This window comes from Ranitomeya imitator, chromosome 1 (assembly GCF_032444005.1).
Source record: "Ranitomeya imitator isolate aRanImi1 chromosome 1, aRanImi1.pri, whole genome shotgun sequence".
In the NCBI taxonomy this organism is placed as follows: domain Eukaryota; kingdom Metazoa; phylum Chordata; class Amphibia; order Anura; family Dendrobatidae; genus Ranitomeya; species Ranitomeya imitator.
The window spans coordinates 816,851,516-816,868,337 of NC_091282.1; the positions used below are offsets into that span (position 1 = coordinate 816,851,516).

At 42.2% G+C, this 16,822-nt stretch overlaps 1 protein-coding gene across 1 annotated transcript in view; it reads right to left on the minus strand.

The window, feature by feature from the left end:
• ARHGAP45 (Rho GTPase activating protein 45) overlaps nt 1-16,822 on the minus strand; it is a 161,044-nt gene that overhangs the window by 932 nt on the left and 143,290 nt on the right. Inside the window, exon 22 of the mRNA XM_069739975.1 lies at nt 5,634-5,730. Within this exon, the coding sequence (XP_069596076.1) occupies nt 5,634-5,730 (97 nt within the window). The remainder of the gene's footprint in view (nt 1-5,633; nt 5,731-16,822) is intronic.

The window sequence follows — 16,822 nt, forward strand, 5'->3', positions numbered from 1 at the left end:
AAACCCAAAAGTCATTATCTCAGTAAATTAGAATACTTTATAACACCAGCTAGAAGAATGATTTTAAAATCCAAAATGTTGGCCTACTGAAATGTATGTTCAGTAAATGCACTCAATACTTGGTCGGGGCTCCTTTTGCATCAATTACTGCATCAATGCAGCGTGGCATGGATGTGATCAGACTGTGGCACTGCTGAAATGTTATGGAAGCCCAGGTTGCTTTGACAGTAGCCTTCAGCTCATCTGCATGGTTCGGTCTGGTGTCTCTCATCTTCCTCTTGACAATACCCCATAGATTATCTATGGGGTTAAGGTCAGGCGAATTTGCCAATCAAGCACAGTGATACTGTTGTTTTTAAACCAGGTATTGGTACTTTTGGCATTGTGGAGAGGTGCCAATTCCTGCTGGAGAATGACATTTGCATCTCCAGAAAGCTTGTCGGCTGAGGGAAGCATGACGTGCTCTAACATTTCTTGGTAGATGGCTGTGCTAACTTTGGCTTTGATACAACACAGTGAACCTACACCAGCAGATGACATGACTCCCCAAACCATCACTGATTGTGGAAACTTCACACTTGACTTCATTATATTTCCCAGATGAGCATTGCACGGCGAATAAGCCTCCTTACCTTGACAAGCCAGAGATGGTATGTCACTCTCCATAAGGAGAAAGCCTCTCACCTAGCCAAATTATTTCTCATACTTCGCACTGACGAGGACCAACAGCCCGAAACACCGTGTCTGTGAATTGAGATACTAATTTGGCTTTTATCCTAAGTCATATTGCACGACTCGTTAAAGAGTTGATTGTGACTTGTAGGATCGCTACTTCCAACAGGTGGCGCTATAGAGTTAAGTCCTCTTTTTCTCAGAAGAGGCAATTTGCACTTGACTTCAAGCAGCTTGGATTGTGCGCCACTCCACTCTTCCTACAGACTCTGGGACCTTGCTTTCCAAATTAAATGCAACATTTACTTTCATCTGAAAACCACCTTGGACCACTGAGGAACAGTCCAGTTCTTTTTCTCCTTGTCCCAGGTAGGACGCTTCTGGCGCTGACTATTGGTCATAAGTGGCTTGACACAAGGAATGCAACACTTGTAGCCCATGTCCTGAATATGTCTGTGGATGGTGGCTCTTGAAGCAATGACTCCAGCAGTAGTCCACTCCTTGTGAATCTCCCCAAATTTTTGAACGGCCTTTTCTTAACAATCCTTTCAAGGCTGCGGTTACCCTGGTTGCTTGTGCACCTTTTTCCTTCCACTCAACTTTCCATTAATATGCTTTGATACAGCACTCTGTCAACAGCCAGCTTCTTTAGCAATGACCTTTTGTGGCTAAGGCTACTTTCACACTTACGTCGATTGGCCTCCGTCGCAATGCGTCGTTTTGGAGAAAAAACGCATCCTGCAAAGTTGCCCGCAGGATGCGTTTTTTCTCCATAGACTTGTATTACTGACGCATCACGACGTATGGACATATGTTCCATACGGCGTGCACTGGATGCGTCGGTATTTGGCGGACCGTCGTAGCGAAATAACGATCAAGGGAACGTTTTTTCGTACGTCAGGTCCAGCATTTTGAACTGCGCAGGTGCGGCCGGAACTCCACCCCCTCCTCCCTTGGACTTCACAATGGGCAGCGGACGCGTTGAAACACTGCGTCCTCGTTGTGCAAAAAATCACCAGTCTGTCAGTATGTTGCGCCTACGCTTTGTGACGGCCCGGTACCGACGGAAGTGTGAAAGAAGCCTTACCCTCCTTGTGGAGTGTGTCAATGACTGCCTTCTGGACATTTGTCCAGTCTTCCCCATGATTGTGGAGCCTACTGAACCAAACTAAGGGACATTTTCAAACGCTTAGGAAGCCTTTGCAGGTGTTTTTTGTTAATTATTCGAATTTACTGAGATAATGACTTTTGGGTTTTCATTGGCTGTAAGCCAATAGGTCACTCTGTTTGTAATGACTATATAATATGAGTTTCACTTTTTGTATTGAAGAACTGAAATAAATTAACTTCTTGATGATATTCTAATTTTGTGAGAAGCATCTGTACATGTGTATTGTTAGTTAATTAAAAAAAAAAAAAAAAAAACGAACAAAAAAACAACCTTGAAGGCACTGGTCTTTTAGCTTCAAGTTTGCCAATAAACTGTTGTATGTACTATGCACATTAATAATGTGTTTTAAATTCAAATGTGACACAGAGCTAGAATTGCTTAAAAATGTAGAGGTAATAATAATAATAATCTTTATTTTTTATATAGCGCTAACATATTCCGCAGCGCTTTACAGTTTGCACACATTATCATCACTGTCCCCGATTGGGCTCACAATCTAGAATTCCTATCAGTATGTCTTTGGAATGTGGGAGGAAACCGGAGTGCCCGGAGGAAACCCACGCAAACACGGAGAGAACATACAAACTCTTTGCAGATGTTGTCCTGGGTGGGATTAGAACCCAGGACCCCAGCGCTGCAAGGCTGTAGTGCTAACCACTGCGCCACCGTGCTGCCCGAGGTGATTATTGGTTGGCTTACTTTGTTCGAATAAGCTTAATTAGAGCGATATCCATGCACTAATACTTTGTAACTGGAACTAATACTATTGCTCAACAATTTAATAAAAATTTAAAGTAATAGCCAAGCATTTGAACAACGCTCAATTCTAGGAAGTTATTCCTCCTGATTCAGGCCGTATACACATATTCCTTGTTTCCATCAAAAATCCGAAGTGTTCGATTATAACATTCCTGTTGCCTGTACCTGTAATTACTAGGAACTTATTACATATGTTTCTACTGCACTGCTTCTAGATCAATAAGATCATGACTGTATACCGTACAGACCAAAAGTTTGGACACACCTTCTCATTTAAAGATTTTTCTGTATTTTCATAATATGCAAAAAAAATGATAAAAAAAACAGACAATGTGATTTTCTGGATTTTTTTTCTCAGTTTGTCTCCCATAGTTGAGGTCTACCTATGATGTAAATTACAGACGCCTCTCATCTTTTTAAGTGGTGGAACTTGCACTATTGCTGACTGACTAAATACTTTTTTGCCCTACTGTATGTCTTATATTCTAGGTTCTTCAAAGTAGCCACCTTTTGCTTTGATGACTGCTTTGCACACTCTTGGCATTGTCGTGATGAGCTTCAAGAAGTAGTCACCGGGAATGGTTTTCACTTCACAGGTGTGCCCTGTCAGGTTTAATAAGTGGGATTTCTTGCCTTATAAATGGGGTTGGGACCATCAGTTGTGTTGTGCAGAAGTCTGGTGGATACACAGCTGATAGTCCTACTGAATAGACTGTTAGAATTTGTATTATGGCAAGAAAAAAGCAGCTAAGTAAAGAAAAACGAGTGGCCATCATTACTAGTGATGAGTGAATATACTCGTTACTCGAAATTTCTCGAGCATGCTCGGGGGTCCTCCGAGTATTTTTAGTGCTCGGAGATTTAGTTTTTCTTGCCGCAGCTGAATGATTTACATCTGTTAGCCAGCATAAGTACATGTGGGGTTGCCTGGTTGGAATCCCCACATGTACTTATGCTGGCTAACAGATGTAAATCATTCTGCTGTGGCAAGAAAAACAAAATCTCTGAGCACTAAAAAAGTACTCGGAGGACACCCGAGCATGCTTGAGAAATCTCGAGTAATGAGTATATTCGCTCATCACTAATCATACTTTAAGAAATAAAGGTCAGTCAGTCCGAAAAAACTTTGAAAGTGTCCCCAAGTGCAGTGGCAAAAACCATCAAGCGCTACAAAGAAACTGGCTCACATGAGGACCGCCCCAAGAAAGGAATACCAAGAGTCACCTCTGCTTCTGAGGATAAGTTTATCCGAGTCACCATCCTCAGAAATCTCAGGTTAACAGCAGCTCAGATTAGAGACCAGGTCAATGCCACACAGAGTTATAGCAGCAGACACATCTCCACAACTGTTAAGAGGAGACTTTGTGCAGCAGGCCTTCATGGTAAAATAGCTGCTAGGAAACCACTGCTAAGGACAGGCAACAAGCAGAAGAGACTTGTTTGGGCTAAAGAACAGAAGGAATGGCCATTAGACCAGTGGAAATCTGTGCTTTGGTCTGATGAGTCAAATTTGAGATCTTTGGTTCCAACCACTGTGTCTTTGTGCGACGCAGAAAAGGTGAACGAATGGATTCTACATTCCTGGATCCCACCGTGAAGCATGGAGGAGGTGGTGTGGGGGTGCTTTGCTGGTGACACGGTTGGGGATTTATTCAAAATTGAAGGCATACTGAACCAGCATGGCTACCACAGCATCTTGCAGCGGCATGCTATTCCATCCGGTTTGCGTTTAGTTGGACCATCATTTATTTTTCAAACAGGACAATGACCCCAAACACACCTCCAGGCTGTGTAAGGGCTATTTGACCAAGAAGGAGAGTGATGGGGTGCTACGCCAGATGACCTGGCCTCCACCATCACCAGACCTGAACCCAATCGAGATGGTTTGGGGTGAGCTGAACCGCAGATTGAAGGCAAAAGGGCCAACAAGTGCTAAGCATCTCTGGGAACACCTTCAAGATTGTTGGAAAACCATTCCCACTGACTACCTCTTGAAGCTCATCTAGAGAATGCCAAGAGTGTGCAAAGCAGTCATCAAAGCAAAAGGTGGCTACTTTGAAGAACCTAGAATATAAGACATAATTTCAGTTGTTTCACACTTTTTAAGTTAAGTACATAATTCCACATGTGTTAAAGGGACTCTGTCACCTGAATTTGGCGGGACTGGTTTTGGGTCATATGGGCGGAGTTTTCGGGTGTTTGATTCACCCTTTCCTTACCCGCTGGCTGCATGCTGGCTGCAATATTGGATTGAAGTTCATTCTCTATCCTCCATAGTACACGTCTGCACAAGGCAAGATTGCCTTGCACAGGTGTGTACTATGGAGGACAGAGAATGAACTTCAATCCAATATTGCAGCCAGCATGCAGCCAGCGGGTAAGGAAAGGGTGAATCAAACACCCGAAAACTCCGCCCATATGACCCAAAACCAGTCCCGCCAAATTCAGGTGACAGAGTCCCTTTAATTCATAGTTTTGATGCCTTCAGTGTGAATGTACAATTTTCATAGTCATGAAAATACAGAAAAATCTTTAATAGAGAAGGTGTGTCCAAACTTTTGGTCTGTACTGTATGTACCAAATATGATGAGCAAACGTGCTCATATATTATATTCAAGTACCCGCAGCTGCATGATTTGCAGCTGATAGCTTCAAAACATGTCGGGATTCCCTAACAAACTGGCAATCCCTGGATGTGTTCAGGTTGTCTAACAGCTGCAAATCATGCAGCTGCGGGTACTTGAACATAATATACAAGCACGTTCGCTCATCATACTTGGTACATATACAGTCATGAACGTTCGCTCATCATACTTGGTACATATACAGTCATGATCCTACTGATATAGAAGCAGTGCAGTAAAAACACATGTAATAAGTTCCTACTAATTACAGGTATAGGCAACAGGAATGTTATCACTAGTCATCACTAGCACCAAGTTCCTGACTATATTGGCTGTTATCATTTCACTCTATGAATGTGTTAAGGCAAGCAAGGGATTTGTATCAGAAGAGCAGATATGTAACTCACCCCTGAATACTGTAGACTGGAAATCGCTAGCTACTTCAACCACCTCCTCTTCAGTCGTGATGTGAAGTTCAGGTACATTTTCCTGGGAAGAGGAGTCCTGCAGATAAAACACAACCAAATCCGTATTGAAGCAAACTTCTAGTTTATTCTTGTAGAACCTTCCTGTTTGAAACCTTTCATGTCTCATGGATCAGAGCTACCTCAGTGAGAAATTACAATATCAATGCTGGATGTTGTTATAGTGCTATGGGCTACAAGATCATATGATTTATTATGGCCTCCCTCAGGCCAATTTATCATGAGAATTTTGGAACTTAATTTCATCTGCAATTTTCTCCATATAAAAAAAAAAATTGCAAAACTTCTCCTGTCCACTACAATGTTAAAACTTGACAGCATAAAGATGCAAATGTGCAGTCCATGATTTTCACAGAGCAATAGACTTGTATCCATGACTTAAATCAAAAGCTGACGTTCTATTTTTATTTTGGTAAAAATGTCAGGCAAAAAGCACAGACATGTGAACAGCTTGCAAAACATTATCTGAATGATGACCAATGAGTTTGAGCATGGTGGTCAGACTGTTGATTTTACTTCACCGTGGCTATTTGTCTGCTGTCCCTTTACTCATCTACAGTAGTGTTCAAAATAATAGCAATCCAATATGACTAACCAGATTAATCACTGTTTTTGGTATAAATTATATTACCAAATGTCAAACAATTCACTAGTTGGTCTAGTAGATTCTAAGAAAACCAAAAAGACAGCATTCATGATCTCCATCTTTTTGAGTCTGTGTATTAGGCCGGGATCACACATACGCGAGATACGGCCGAGTCTCGCAGGTGAAATCCCTCCTCTGGCGCCAGCACTTGGGAGCGGAGCGTGCAGCTCCATGTGTTGCTGTGCGGCTGCACGCTCCGCTCGCGTATGTGTGATCCCGGCCTTAGAATAACTATTTTGAAAGGGGGTGTTCAAAATAATAGCAGTGTGGAGTTAGTGAGGTCAATCATTCAGTGAAGAAACGGGTGTGATTCAGGTGGCCATTATTTAAGGCTGAAGCCAGAACATGTACATGAATTTGTCTTTGAAAGCCTGAGAAATATGGGTCCTTCGAGACATTGTTCAGAAGAACAGCTTACTTTGATTAAAAAGTTGATTGGAGAGGGTAAAACTTATAAATAAGTGCAGACAATGATAGGCTTCAGCTAAAATGATCTCCAATGCTTCAAAATGGAAAGCCAAACCAGAGAGATGTGGAAGAAAACGGAAGACTACCACATGAATGGATGGAAGAATAGCCAGAATGGCAAAGGCTCAGCCAATGATCACCACCAGGATGATCAAAGACAGTGTCAAGTTACCTGTGAGTACTGCGACAGAAGACGCCTGTGTTAAGCTAATCTTTTAGCAAGAAGTCCCTGCATAGTCCCACTGTTAAAAAAAGACATGTACTGAAGCGGATACAAGTTTCCAAAGAACACATCACTTAGCCTAAAGAGAAATGGAGAAACATTTTGTGGACTGATGAAAGTAAAATTGTTCTTTTTGGGTACAAGGGCTGCAGACAGTTCGTCAGACGACTCCCAAACTCTGCATTCAAGCCACAGTACACTCTGAAGACAGTGAAGCATGGTGGTGCAAGCATCATGATATAGGCATGTTTCTCCTACTATGGTGACGGACCTATTTACCGCATACCAGGGATCATGGACCAGTTTGCATATGTTAAAATACATGAAGAGGTCATGTTGCCTTACACTGAAAATGATATGCCCTTGAAATGGGTGTTTCAACAAGACAACGACCCTAAACACACCAATAAATGAGAAAAATCTCGGTTCCAGTCCAACAAAATTGAGGTTATAGAGTGGCCAGGTGCATTATTTCCCCTACAACTAATAATTCTTTATCAGTGCAGACTAGGGTTTTGCAAGGGCCACACAGGGTGAGCCTTTAGAGAGGGGGGTGCCACATTATGTTTAAACTAGGGTGCCAACCTCCACAGTTAGGCAGTGTTGTCCTCAGGGTGAGATTAGGGTGAGTGAGAATTTCTACTTCATGATTATTAATTGTTCCCTGTCTCATCAGCACAGGTTAAACAATTTAAGACTATTGGGTTAAACTTTCCCTATTGTCCTTCAGTCAGAGTGTTTTTTTGTGCCTGATTGGACAATTTATTCTACTTTTAGTATATTGGATTTTTAATATGTTCAACAAAAGTTAATTTTTAGGAGTATTAGTTTTTTGATAAGCTCTGTTTCTACTAATGTCACCTTTACAATTTTTGGTAAACCCTATGGAGTGGCCAGCCCAAGCCCGGGACCTTAATCCGTTAGAACACAAAAAATTGTGACATGTAGTCCAAGCATCCTGGGCTAGAATAACAGTTAACAGCCAGAAGTTAGTTGACTCTATAAAACATAGATGTGAAGCAGTTCTAAAAAACCTGTGGTTATAGAACTAAATATTAGGTTAGTGATTCACAAGAATGCAAAATACACAAAAGAAAGTACCGTATTTTTCGGACTATAAGACGCACCGGACTATAAGGCGCACCCAGGTTTTAGAGGTGGAAAATAGGGAAAAAAAAATATTTGAAGCTAAAAAATGTGGTAAAATATTTAATAACATAAATGACATACTATTATATATAATAACACCACATATAATAGTATGTTATTATGTTGGAAGCTGCGGGACAAGTGTGGTGTCTGTACAGTACTATATGAAGATGCTGGAGGGTGAGTATAAGAATGGGGGCACAGGGCTTATATTTAAAGCACCACTCCAGCACTGCAAAATAACACTGGAGTGCTGCTTTAAAATCCCATGGGAGAACTATAACTCCCAGCATGTCCTGCAGATCCTATGACATGCTGGGAGTTATAGTTCACCAAAGGAGTGGCAGAGTGCTTTATTGTGTTTTGTAAAGACTAACCTCTTAAATGTGGCAGCCAGCCACACTATGGTGAGGTTAAAGCTGGAGCATCCCATTACTGTACACAGAGCAGTCCCTCTTTCATTTCCATAGCACAGGTTATGAGGAAGCTGCAGTGGAGACTGGAGAGCCTGAAGGACCTGTGATGATGTCAAGAAGAGGGAGGGCTCTGAGTTGCCATGTGATGCTCCAGCCCGCCCACTCCTGACATCATCACAGGTCCTCCTGCACAGAACTCAGCGTCCAGCCCAGGCATGGCAGGCAGGTATGCAGCCATCTCCTCTCTCCCTTGGCCCCTGCTGCTGCCTCCTCTCCCCCAGACACACAGACCTGCCCAGCTGCTGCAGGAATCAGCGCTGGAGAAGCCATGTGTGTCCCTGCTTAAGCATTTGCTGCTCCCGGCTCACCACTCAGCTGATAGGTGGGCGGGGAGCCGCTAATGAATATTCACTGCACTTAATAGTCGGGAGCACATGGTTTCTCCAGCACTGATTCTGGGCAGCGGGGACATCCTGAAGTGGGATAACAGTGCGATCCCACTCACTGCTGCCCCCCTCCCCACATGCTACATCCGTACCATAAGACGCACCCACACTTTCCTCCCAAATTTGGAGGAAAAAAAGTGCGTCTTATGGTCGGAAAAATACGGTACATATTGTGAGTTTGTAAAGACAAATTCACACACTGCTATTTTTAAGAACAGCCAAATGTTCTTTTTTTATTTTCTTTAGTTAAAAATTATATACATTTTTCTTCATGTTTAGAATTAGAAAACAGTGTACAATGTTCCCAATGCTGGAAATAAAAACTAGTATATAGATTTTGTGATTAATTCATGTTTTGAAACACACTGCTATTATTTTGAACACTACTATATATTGCCTTAATTAGTTCCTATATTCCTTCTATTCTCCATTCCATATCCATTGGTTTCTTTTTTCAATTTGCTTTTTTCATTCATGGTTAAGGTTTTGACAACCTATCGCATTGTTAAATTCTATTTCAGTACATCATGTTGCCTGTGATGCATCAACCATGTACGAGGGGCGATCCAAAAGTAATGATAATCGGTTATTTCTATTGCACACAGAAATTAAAATAAAATGTTTTCTTCTCTCTTAGGTACCCACTAGTCCAGGAAAAAAAAATCACTTAAATATACCACGATTCCCGACAACGAAGAAATTCAAAGTGTCAAGCTCACCAGGGAAGGTTATGGCGTCCGTTTTTTGGGACACTGAAGGAATTATTATGGTGGACTATTTGGAGAAGGGAGCCACTATTACGGGCTCCTACTACGCAGAACAAATAAGAAGATTGCGGGAGGCTATCAAGGAGAAAAGGCGCAAAAACTGAGGGCTGGATTGCTGTTTCACCAAGATAACGCGCCAGCTCATAAAAGCTGCAGTTGCCATGGCTACCATTCAAGAAGCGGGCTTTGAACTGTTGGAACATGCCCCCTATTCGCCAGATCTAGCCCCCAGTGACTTCTTTCTCTTTCCTCGGCTCAAGGAAAACCTCCGAGGCAAGAAATTTGACGACAACAGCGACGTGATAACCGCTGTTGGGGATTTTTTTGAGGGTCAAGATCAAGAATTTTTTTCAAAGGGAATTCTAAGTTTAGAAAAGAGATGGACTAAATGTATAGACTTGTTAGGAGACTATGTAGAAAAATAAAAAAATGTTTTACTATATTCATTGTGTTTAGTATTGATTATCATTACTTTTGAATCGCCCCTCATACATCTGTATTTTTTCACTATAATTCTAAACTATTAGACGTTATACATTCGAGGGCATTACTTCTTACTACAACCTGAATTTTTAGAAGTCATAAATGGGGCCACACTTTGAGTTCTTTTTATGGGATTGACATGCTGTATTATGAAGCTGTTTTTACACTTACACTTATATGATGAAGTAAGGTAGTGCACACAGGGCTGATCCCCAAGATCTATATACAACTATAGCCTATCATGGTCATTAACCCTTTCATGACCTTGTGATTTTTCGTCTTTCCGTGTTCATTTTTCGCTCCCCTCCTTCCCAGAGCCATAACTTTTTTATTTTTCTGTCAATATGGCCATGTGAGGGCTTATTTTTTTGCGGGACGAGTTGTACTTTTGAACAACATCATTGGTTTTACCATTTTGTGTACTAGAAAACGGGAAAAAAATTCCAAGTGCGGTGAAATTGCAAAAAAAGTGCAATCCCACACTTGTTTTTTGTTTGGCTTTTTTGCTAGGTTCACTAAATGCTAAAACTGACCTGACATTATGATTCTCCAGGTCATTACGAGTTCATAGACACCTAACATGACTAGGTTATTTTTTATCTAAGTGGTGAAAAAAAAATCCAAACTTTGCAAAAAAAAAAAAAATTGTGCCATTTTCCGATACTCGTAGTGTCTCCATTTTTCGTGATCTGGGGTCAGGTGAGGGCTTATTTTTTGCGTGGCGAGCTGCCGTTTTTTAATGATAGCATTTTGGTTCAGATACGCTCTATTGATCGCCCGTTATTGCATTTTAATTCAATGTCGCGGCGACCAAAAAAACGTAATTCTGGCGTTTTTAATTTTTTTCTCGCTACGCCATTTAGGGATCAGGTTAATGCTTTTTTTATTGATAGATCGGGCGATTCTGAACGCGGCGATACCAAATATGTGTAGGTTCGATTTTTTTTTATTGATTTATTTTGAATGGGGCGAAAGGGGGGTGATTTAAACTTTAATATTTTTTTATTTTTTTCAAATTTTTTTTTACTTTTTTTTTTTTACTTTTGCCATGCTTCAATAGCCTTCATGGGAGGCTAGAAGCAGGCACAGCACGATCGCCTCTGCTACATAGTAGTATCAGAAATGCAGGTGTGCTGTGAGCGCCAACCACAGGGTGGCGCTCACAGCTACCGGCGATCAGTAACCATAGAGGTCTCAAGGACCTCTATGGTTACAAGGTACAAGCATCGCCGACCTCCGATCATGTGACGGGGGTCGGCGATGCGATCATTTCCGGCCGCCCGGCCGGAAGCGGTAGTTAAATGCCGCTGTCTGCGTTTGACAGCGGCATTTAACTAGCTAATAGGTGCAGGTAGATCGCGATTCTGCCCGCGCCTATTACGGGCACATGTCAGCTGTTCAAAACAGCTGACATGTCCCAGCTTTGATGCGGCTCACCGCCGGAGCCCGCATCAAAGCAGGGGATCTGACCTCGGACGTACTATCCCATCCGAGGTCAGAAAGGGGTTAAATAGGCTGGATCAGACTGTCTGAATGGAGCAATAAACATGAACACCTAAAAAAAAGATCCAGTGATCAGATATCTTAATATCTGCTGCTTCACCTGGAGTTTTCTATAGCCTCCAAAGCGGAAGCTATGGTTTAGTTTCTTCTCCTAGTAGTCAAACTCTGGGAGCATAAACCATAAATTCCATATACAGTGGCATATGGAATATATTGTCATTTTTTATATTTTAAAAATTACAAAAAGGAAAATCGGCCAATGCAAAATTTTGGGCACCCTTGGAGATTTGTGTGCTCAGACAACTTGGATCAAGGTTTCAGACCTTAACCCCTTTCTGACCTCGGACGGGATAGTACGTCCGAGGTCAGAAGCCCCTCTTTGATGCAGGGCTCCGGCGGTGAGACCGAATCAAAGCCGGGACATGTCAGCTGTTTTGAACAGCTGACAAGTGCCCGTAATAGGCACGGGCAGAATCGCGATCTGCCCGCACCTATTAACTAGTTAAATGCCGCTGTCAAACGCAGACAGCGGCATTTAACTACCGCATCCGGCCGGGTGGCCGGAAATGACGGCATCGCCGACCCCCGTCACATGATCGGAGGTCGGCGATGCTTCAGTATTGTAATCATAGAGGTCCTTGAGACCTCTACGGTTACAGATCCCCGGCAGCGGTGAGCGCCACCCTGTGGTCGGCGCTCACAGCACACCTGATTTTCTGCTACATAGCAGCGAACATCAGATCGCTGCTCTGTAGCAGAGGCGATCGTGCTGTGCCTGCTTCTAGCCTCCCATGGAGGCTATTGAAGCATGGCAAAAGTGAAAAAAAAAGTAAAAAAAAATGTGAAAAAAATAAAAATATAAGTTTAAATCACCCCCCTTTCGCCCCAATCAAAATAAATCAATAAAAAAAAATCAAATCTACACATATTTGGTATCAGAATCGCCCGATCTATCAATTAAAAAAAAGCATTAACCTGATCGCTAAACGGCGTAGCAAGAAAAAAATTCGAAACGCCAGAATTACGTTTTTTTGGTCGCTGCGACATTGCATTAAAATGCAATAACGGGCGATCAAAAGAACATATCTGCACCAAAATGTTATCATTAAAAACGTAATCTCGGCTCGCAAAAAATAAGCCCTCAACCGACCCCAGATCATGAAAAATGGAGACGCTACGAGTATCGGAAAATGGCGCAATTTTTTTTTTTTTTTTTTTAGCAAAGTTTGGATTTTTTTTTCACCACTTAGGTAAAAAATAACCTAGTCATGTTACGTGTCTATGGACTCGTAATGACCCGGTCAGGTCAGTTTTAGCATTTAGTGAACCTAGCAAAAAAAGCCAAACAAAAAACAAGTGTGGGACTGCACTTTTTTTGCAATTTCACCGCACTTGGAATTTTTTTCCCGTTTTCTAGTACACGACATGCTGAAACCAATGATGTCGTTCAAAAGTACAACTCGTCCCGCAAAAAATAAGCCCTCACATGGCCAAATTGACGGAAAAATAAAAAAGTTATGGCTCTGGGAAGGAGGGGAGTGAAAAACGAACACGGAAAAATGAAAAATCCCAAGGTCATGAAGGGGTTAATTAGCCTGATATGTTTATAGCTTGTTCACCATAATTGTTGTTGTGCAAATTTCACAGCTTTATAAAAACCCAGCTATTCTCTGACCTTGTGCCAAACAAACAGCAGCCATAAGTTCTCCTAAGCAGCTGCCTAGCACTCTGAAAATCAAAGCGGTGGAGGCCTACAAAGCAGGAATAGGCTATAAGAAGAGATAGAAAAGCATTTTCAAGTTGCCCTTTCCTCAGTTTGAAATGTAATTAAGAAATGACAGTTAGCAGGAACAGTGTAGGTCAAGTTAGCGTCTGGAAGACCCAACAAAATTTCAGTAGAAGCTGCTCATTGGCTTGCTAGAGAAGCGAATCAGAACCTCCGCATGACTGCAAAAGCCCTTCAGAAAGATTTAGCAGACTCTGGAGTTGTGGTACATTGTTCTACTGTTGAGAGACAGCTGCACAAACATGGCCTTCAGGGAAGAGTCATCAAAAGAAAACTTCTCCTGAGTCGTCACCGTAAAATTCAGAGTCAGAAGTATGCAAAAGAAGATCTAAACAAGACTGATACATTTTGGAAAAAAAGTCCTGTGAATCAATGAGGATAAAATAAAACTCTGGCCTTAATGTTCAAAGGTATGTGTGGAGAAAAAAGGGCACAGAATTTCAGGAAAAGAACATCTCGGCAACCATTAAGCAATGGGGGTGGATCAATCATGCTTTGGGGTTGTGTTGCAGCCAATAGTGCAAGGAACATTTCACGGGTGGAGGAAAGGATGAATTAAATTAAATTTTAACAAATTCTTGATGCAAAAATAACACCATCTGTAAAAAATCTGAAATTGAAAAGAGGATGGCTCCTACAAATGGATAATGATCCTAACACATGTCAAAATCCACAATTGAGTACCTCAAAAGGCTCAAGCTGAAGGTTTTAGAATGGCCCTCACAATGCCCTGATCTCAAAATGGCACTGCATGCAAGACGACCCAGGAATCTCACAGAACTGGAAGACTTTTCCAAGGAAAAATGGATGAAAATCCCGCAAAAAAGAATTGAAAGACTGTTGGTTGGCTACAAAAAGCATCTACAAGCTGTGAAAAATGTAAAGGTGACTCTCTCTATATATAGATATATAGATATATCTATATATATACTGTATATATATAGATATATATCTATATATATAGAGTCACCTTTACATTTTAAAAATTACAAAAAGGAAAATTGGCTGATTCGATAGTTTGGGCAGCTTGCATGGTTAGTACCTAGTAACATCCTGTGAAAGTATCACAGCTTGTAGAGGCTTTTTGTAGCCAACCAACAGTCTTTCAATTCTTGTTTATATCTATATATATATATACTAGCTATTGAACCCGTTCGACGCCCAGATGGTGAGCATTTATATTGGTATATGGTCTCCATCCTGGTATGTGGTGCTTCCATCCTGTGTCCTAATCCTGTCAGGTGCAGCCCCATCTTGTCATGTGCTACTCTCTTCCTGAGGCCTTAATCCTGTCATGTGCTCCCATCCTGCACCCTAATCCTGTCATGTGATGCTTCCATCCTGCGCCCCCATCCTGTCATGTGGTGCTCCTCATCCTGCAACCCTGTGCTGTCATGTGCTGCTGTCATCCTGGGCCCCATCCTGTGATGTGGTGCTCCTCATCCTGCAGCCCCATGCTGTTATGTGCTGCTCCCATCCTGCACCATAATTCTGTCATGTGCTGCTCCCATCCTGCACCCCATCCTGTCATGTGCTGCTCTCATCCTGTGCCCCCATCCTGTCATGTGCTCCCATCCTGCGCCCCATCCTGTCATGTGCTGCTCCCATCCTGCACCCCCATTATATCATGTGCTCCTCCCATCCTGCGCCCCAGTTCTGTCATGTGCTTCCATCCTGCGTCCCCATTCTGTAATGTGCTGCTCCCATCCATATACCCTGTACACTGCTCCATAAAGGTTGATGCTCCATAGTATATGCCACGTATGCTACTCCATAAAGGTTGATGGCACCCATAAGATGCTCCATAGTATTATATGCTCTGTATGCTGCTGTGATATAAAAAAAAAAGACATACCTATCGTCGCTGGGCCTGAGCAGGCGGGGACACCAGCGCTCTATGGAGGTCAGGTGCCGGCATCGCCACTGGCTCAGGCCCCCGGCACTTGCTATATTCACCTGTCCCCCGTTCCACCGCAGCGCGCCACTCTTTCTTCTGGGTGCTCTGGCTGTGACTGTTCAGTCAGAGGGCGGTGCCGACATGCACTAATCGCGTCATCGCTCTCTCTGACCTGAACGTCACAGTCAGAGAATGCAGAAGACAGCTACGCGCAGCGGTGGAACGGGGGACAGGTGAATATAGCATACTCACCCTCCTGGCACGTCCCTGCTTCTCCGTCGGAGATCGCTGTATGCGTTCAGTGCTTACGCATACCGCGATCTCCTCTGGGCTGCGTCACTCTGTGGGGTCCAGACTGCGCAGGCGTTTGCACAGTCTATAAAGTGGTTGGACAGAGTGACGCTCCCAGCGTTATATTATAGATATAAAGTACAGACAAAAAGTTTGGACACACCTTTTCATTTAAAGATTTTTCTGTATTTTCATGATTATGAAAATTGTACATACACACTGAAGGCATCAAAACTATGAATTAACACATGTGGAATTATATACTTAACAAAAAAGTGTGAAACAACTGAAAATATGTCTTATATTATAGGTTCTTCAAAGTAGCCACCTTTTGCTTTGATGACTGCTTTCCACACTCTTGGCATTCTCTTGATGAGCTTCAAGAGGTAGTCACCGAAATGGTCTTCCAACAATCTTTAAGGAGTTCCCAGAGATGCCTTCACTCTTTAAATGAGAAGGTGTGTCCAAACTTTTGGTCTCTACTGTATATATATAATATATGTATAATATATTAATATATATATAATATATGGCTTGAGAAAGGATTGTATCGGAAACGTCGCCACGCCATTTGGGCAAATAAACATCACTTTTTTTTCTAGAAGTCTGCTGTGCTGTTTCCCCCTTTTTTCTACTATTACAAGGAGCCTTCTGAGATTGCTGGCTGGGGATGCGTGCACTTTGTTAAGGTACTGTGTCTGGTGCTGTTCCAATTTTTTAACCTACATATATATATATTGCCTAAAATACAAAGGAATTGTCATCTTTAACTTTTTAGCCCTTTTAGAGATCATACACTGCATACACAAGCACAATTATCTGTGCTTTTCTTTACAGTAAAGAAAAGTTTGCTCTCTTGACTTCCACTAGGTGATTGGTGCTTATGGATAGTTTAGACAAGAGCTTCTCAAACTTTTCCCACTGAGGCCTCATCAGACACACCAAAATGATGTCTGGGCCTCACAGTTTGAGAAGCACTGGAGCCTTCCCCTTTCATACTCTGAATATGCACAGCAAATGCAATGTAAACTTAGCC